This window comes from Rhinolophus hipposideros (assembly GCF_964194185.1).
Source record: "Rhinolophus hipposideros genome assembly, chromosome: 9".
NCBI lineage: Eukaryota > Metazoa > Chordata > Mammalia > Chiroptera > Rhinolophidae > Rhinolophus > Rhinolophus hipposideros.
Window position 1 is genome coordinate 15473422 of NC_138055.1, and position 6000 is coordinate 15479421.

The following is a 6000-nucleotide window of genomic DNA, read 5'->3' on the forward strand; positions in this document are numbered from 1 at the left end:
AACTATAAACAGAAGCCACCTCTGCTGAAGGATGGATACCCTCACCTCAAGCCCCACAGAAATCCCCCAAATGCAATCTGGTGCCTGATCACTTTTTTCACAAAAGGCAATGAAATGAGGACTCCTCAACAGTGGCTCTAGCAGTCACAGGAAACACTTAAGTGTATCTGTGTCATCTGAATGCAGCTATGAAAATGCCCCACTGAGGCGCTAACATGTAAACCACACAGTGATACCCCATAGTGGAACTGGCTTATTCTTCAGTTATTTAATGCTGTTTTCAAGACTCATAACAGTCTCCTATTTGCGACCCTTCTGGCACCTTTTCAAAGGAAATTTCAGATAGGTAACATCAGAACAGCCCCTACGAATTGGATGATTCCAAAGTTATTTCATGTATAAGCAAAAAGATTTTTAAATTTAAAATTAAATGTATGTGGCAAAAAAAAAAAAAAAAAAAACTACGATGGGCTTGACAGCCAGCAAATGGGGTGGGGGATGGAGGTAAGTGCAAGTCTAAAAATTGAAAAGGTTGTGGTTAAATTTTCTGTCTTTAAGTTTAATAACTAGTCACTGTGATGATGTGTTTGTCTCAACTATTTTTTTAATATATATGTATTCTATAATAGAAAAAAGTACCAGTTGCCTCTGGGTGGTGGAATAAGGAATGACTGTTTCTCTTCTGTACTCCCTAAATTTTCTAAAATGAGGATATATTATAAGTAGATCAAAATTATAATACAAAAGCCTTTTACATTCAATCTAATCAAGAGAAACTTCAAAGGGGTAACCCAAGAAGTCTTTAAATAAAGGGTATAACCTTTCAATACATTCAACCAAAGCAAAGAAATCCCAGGCAACAGTGAAAGTAAACATATCGCAAAAGGGAAAAAAATTTGCAATGAAAGGAAGGGAACCGAGGGAAAAAGCCTTTCTCTTCCGCAGGCTTCCTTCTATGAACAGGAGCTTTCAAACAAAACCACAATCCTACCGAGTCAAACAACAGGAAGATTCAGAGGAGCTGTCTTCACACACTGGGCATAAATGCAGCCCGGGGGCCACTGAGCTGGGACTTGCAGGACACAGCTCCGTCAAAGCCCCGCCTGTGGGTCAGGTATGCAGACAGCTTAATGTACAATGCACCTTCACAGGATGATGCATTAGCTGAGGGACTCAAGCATGTGCAGAAACCACAGGCATATGTTTCCATCCTCACCGACTTCAGGAGCAGTTCACACCCACAGGTGTCCATCCTTGGGATGGGTTTCTTCAGGTCCGTGGGCTAAGGCTTCCCCAGGACCCAGGACGCTGAGCAATGTGCCCCAGAGGCCTCAAAGCTGGAGGCTGCACATCAGGCCACGGTTAAGACCCCAGTCTGGTGCTTCAGGAATTGAAACTGAATCCAAGTCTCAGGGGATCTCAGAAGCCAGGAAGGCAGGGAAGTGTCCCCACTGGACAGAGCCAGACTTAGTGATCAGGCGTGCGTGGCAAGGCTTGACACAAGCTTCCAGAAAACCAGAGAAGCCGGTCTTCTCGAGTTTAGCCACTTCATGCATTCATCCAGTGAATATTTTATTGAGAACCTACTATGTGTCAGGCACTGTGCAAAACATAGGGATTCCAATGGGGCCTATCACCTGGCCCCCGCCCTAAAAAACAGTCTTAACAAATATTGTTAACTCAGAGTGTCAAAGATCTAAAGAAAACTGCTTTACTGACTGACAAGGCCCATTTCTGCTGAAACTTCCAACCAAATTAAAGACCAATTACTCAAGTGTACAATGAATTAGAAAAGCACAAATGACAATGGACCCCAGATTAGATAGAATCAGAGGTAGAGATACCACCCCCCAGCTGTCTCCTTTTATTCTTTCTCACCCACTTCACATACTCCAGCCATTCTCTAGCCACCAATGAAGCCAGGAATCCATTTCTTTGGAGTACTATTTTTCTATCTCAGATATAAATATTCAGAACTCCAACCAGAGGGCTCCAAATTTTTAGCAACACAGTCTGTGTCATGCTGTGGTCCCTTCTGCCTCTCCCAGGTGATCTGGAGAGACTAAAACTGCAGAGCCAGGCTAAACATTCAGCTATTATTACCCTAAACTCTACAGAGAAGCAAAGGTTGGCTGACTTTTAAAGAAATTCAAAATTGTAGGAAAAAATTTAGCATCAGCCACCATCAACAGTGGAGTTTTAAAAAACGGGGGTAAAAGAAAATGTCTAATAGGGATTTCAAAGCATATTTTTGTGTCCCATATAATAAACCATTTACATGAAGTTCTCGTGGAACTACATGTAATTCAAACTAAGGAAGACTTTCAATTGAAATATTTGCAGTCCTATATTGAACAGAATGTATTGAAAGTAGGATTTGCTATGGACTGGGGGAAAATATCAGGAGAGCACACTTAAATAGATGTGAATAATAAACAAATGCCATTTCTTGGGAGGAAACAGGACCAGGAAGAGAAGCAAAAGGTTGAGAGCAGAGGGTCAAAGACAGAGGATCCATATCAGGACAGCCTTACAAAAAGATTCTGTCCCTGGTCCCAAAAGACTAGATTGAAAATGGCTAATGACACTTTCAAGTCAACTTAATATTCTAACTAGAGCTGGAAACTTTTAGCAAAGAGCCAATTACAAATTGGAAGTTTCTTCTTGGTATCTCTGGCTAGAAAATTACTTTCTAATTCTCACACAGGGAAAGAAAAGCAAAGGGTTCATGAATACCATGGGTAATGGGAATATCAGTATTTCACTGGACAACAGATACAGAGAAGTTGAAGTGCATTCCCGCTGAAGGCTGATATTTATCCCTGCTCCGGGCATTTCTGCAGAGAATTACCTGGCATGTTATGTCCAGGCAAAACTTTAAGTGGCCTACATACATCTCTAGAGTCTAGACCAAAGCACTCACTCCTTTGTTTAAATTGTTTGAGCCCCCCGTGTATCTGCACACCACCCAGTCCCCCAGCCCTCTGGGGCGGGGTCTGGCCTGGTCTCCAGGATACCACTGTCTGTCCGGTCCCGCCCGCTGCAACCACCCCCTGGCTGCCGGAATCCAAGTGAGGTCCATTTTTAAATTCCCTTAGAAGTTTCACAACCACCGGTTTGGGTGAGGTGACAAACACCGCTGTAGTTTGCTGACATGAAACTAAAAATACCCAGCTGCAAACAAAAGCCATCTTTTACAGGGCTGGCTCGGATGTCCTGAGGTTACAAGTGGCAGTGTCAGACTATATCCTTGGCAGCGTGGCCGCCTTAACAACTGCTCCTCCAGTAGGGCAGAGGGGCCATTCTGTCCCCACGCTGTCAAGGAATCTCGCAGCCTGCCTATTTGATGGAAAGAACAGCTTTATTCCTCTGCCATCGACCCTAACACAGAATAGATAAATTCGGGGCTGCGTCTGCTGAAAGTGTTAAGATACACACTGAAAGGAGAAGGAGGGAATCAAAAAAACAAACAAACAAAAAAAAACAACCCACAGCAACCCGGTTTCCCTGGAAGGAAGCATGTTTCCACCTCCCTCCTCCTTGCAATTATAAAAGCAAATTATTGCTGTGACTATACTGAAAAAGGCAACTCGCAGGCGTAAAAAATGAATTTCGGGGTCAATGTGGCCTAGCTGGGGCCTGATGGGGGAGGGGCGCTCACGGCTTAGGCTAAAGGGAGAGGGTGCGGGGAGGGGGGGAGCAGACCACGTTACCCCGGAAGCCTCCTCGCAAGGTTCTACCTGTTGGGCTTCAGAGGCAAACTGCGAACCCCCAGCCGCCGCGCTCCAGGGCGCCGGTCCCTCCCCAGGTCCCAAACTTTCCTTCGCGCCCCCTCGGAAGGAGCGAGCCTCGGCTCTCCCCCAGTCCATATTTCAGATGTGAACGTGTCTAAACCACCGGGGGCTGCGGGAAGGGGATTAACTCCCACACCGCGCGGGAGACTCCGGGTGCCCGGAACCCAAAAATGGGAGATGCAACCTAAAGGTCAGCCCAGATCCCGATCGAAGTTTCCTCCAAAACTGCGGCGGCCAAGGCGTGACCCAGGAGCTCTGGGTCCCCAGCGCAGGGTCGGGACTGGGGTGGGGTGGAGTGTTGGGAGCAGGCCCCACGGCACTAGCCGCAAGGTCAATGCGAAGCCGGGCCCCGGGGGCAAACAGCCAGCGCCAGGCCCCTTCACAAGCCTGGTGCAGGGGTAGCGCCGGGCACCCAACCTCTCCCCACACCTGCTCGGCGCGGCGCCGAGCCCGGGACACGTGGGAGCCTCGCCCGGGGCTGCCGAGCTCGCGGCAGGGATTCTGTACCTGGCCGGGGCGCTCACCCTTCGCCCCGGCTCCCCCAACTAGAAAGGGGCAGCACGCCCCGGCGCAGGGCGGCGGGCTCTCGGCGCCTCTTTCATCCTCAGACTTCAACCAGAGCTGGAAAGGAGTTTCGTTCTCTTCAAACCGACCCCCAACCCCCAGCAGCTTCCCACAACCTCTACCTTTCCCCGCTACCTCGCAGACGGACAGACAAGAGACACAAAGAAGAAGAAGAAAAAACTACCGCCCCTCCTGGTCCCATCCTCCGGCCTAGGGCCGGAGGAAGCAGAGGAGGGAGCTCATCTTCCCTCCTCCTCATCCGGATTCGGTGGCCCGGGCACAGCCGGACAGCAAGGAGCCTCGAGGTGGCCGAGGGACAAGAGGTGAGGGTGGAAGAGGCAGAAACCAGGCAGAGCGAGCGAGCGAGCGAGACCGCGAGAGAGAAGAAAATATCCAACAAAACCACGCTAACGCGCCCCCTACCTGGGTGCAACATACTTTGGAAATAGAAGATGACCAGGATAAAGGATCCCAAGCAAGTGGCCAGCACCATCCGGCAAATTCTGTTCATCCTCATCACTTCCAGCAGCGCCGGCTTCATGGCTTTGTCCTGCCTGCGGGGACCCGGGTGTCCGGGAGGCGCGCCCGGGGCGCAGGAGCGGGGACCCCGCGGGCGGCGCGGAGCGGAGCCCGGGAGGAGCAGGGCAGGGCTGGGCAGCGCTCGGGAGGAGGATCGCGTTGGCTTCGCGGCGGCTCTCGGAGCCCCCAGCCCCGGGCAGGGGTGTGGAAGACGCCGGAGTTGCTCTGGAAGTGCGGAGATGCGTGGACCCGCCGACTGCGCGCTCCGGCTCCTCCTGCTGCTCCTCCTCGCCTCTCCGCCGCCGCCTCCACTCCCGCCCGCGGCCGCCGCTACCTCCTCGCGGGCCGGGCGGCTGGGGTGCGAGCGGTGATGGTGGTGCCGCCGCCGCTGCCGCTGCCGCTGCGCTGGCCGCTGTGGCTGTGGGACGAGCCCCCTCCCTCCTCTCCAAAGGCTACTTCATTGCGCTCCAAGGATCTATATATTCCGGGGCTGGGTTTTACCAAATGCAACTCGCAGCCCCCGGCGAGGGGAGGGCGCCAGCGGAGAGCCGGGAGGGGGGAGGGACCGGAGCGCCGGGGCGGAGCGTCGCGCTCCCCCCGCCCCTACCCGGGACTTGGTCGCGTCCAGCTGTTTCCCGGGGAGTGCGGAGTGCCCGCCACGCTCCCGCAGGGTCCCAAAAGCCCTCAGTCCCCGACCGGGCTCGGCCGCCGTCTGAAGGTTGTGTCAGCGTTTCCATGACAAAACTGGGAGGAAAAAAAGACGAATAAAATCGCCTCGGTGCTGCCACCCACTCGTGCGAGCGTTTGAAGAGGGAAGTGGCGGGGAGAGTGTTGGGCACCAGGAACGTGACAAGGTGGCCGGGAAGTTGCCCCTCGCCTCTAGGGAGCGAGTGCCCCTTCCCGATTCTCGGAACAGAACTGTTTCATTTTTTTCTTTCAAACGACAGCCCAGCTTGAGTGACGTTTCAGAAGGGGATTACAGAGGCTGACTTCAGGTCAAGGTTAGGGCGACTGCACGACCCTTAGGGGTCAAGCGACGGCTGAGCTTTCCCCGGGATTTATGCAGAGTCTCTCACACCCACCCCGTCAACAGGGCAAACGGGGTTAGTTGGCTTCCCCGAAG

General features: G+C 52.0%; 1 protein-coding gene across 2 annotated transcripts in view; it reads right to left on the minus strand.

Annotated features, from left to right (window-relative positions):
* The window catches only part of CHST11 (carbohydrate sulfotransferase 11), a 251903-nt gene extending 246504 nt beyond the window's left edge, over positions 1-5399 (minus strand). Inside the window, exon 1 of one of the 2 annotated variants that reach the window (XM_081059855.1) lies at positions 4797-5399. In XM_081059855.1, the coding sequence (XP_080915981.1) occupies positions 4797-4899 (103 nt within the window). In that variant the 5' untranslated portion in view covers positions 4900-5399. Of the gene's footprint in view, positions 1-4781 lie in introns of both variants that reach the window. The other variant, XM_081059854.1, reaches the window with a different exon arrangement.
* Positions 5400-6000: the final 601 nt, after the last annotated feature.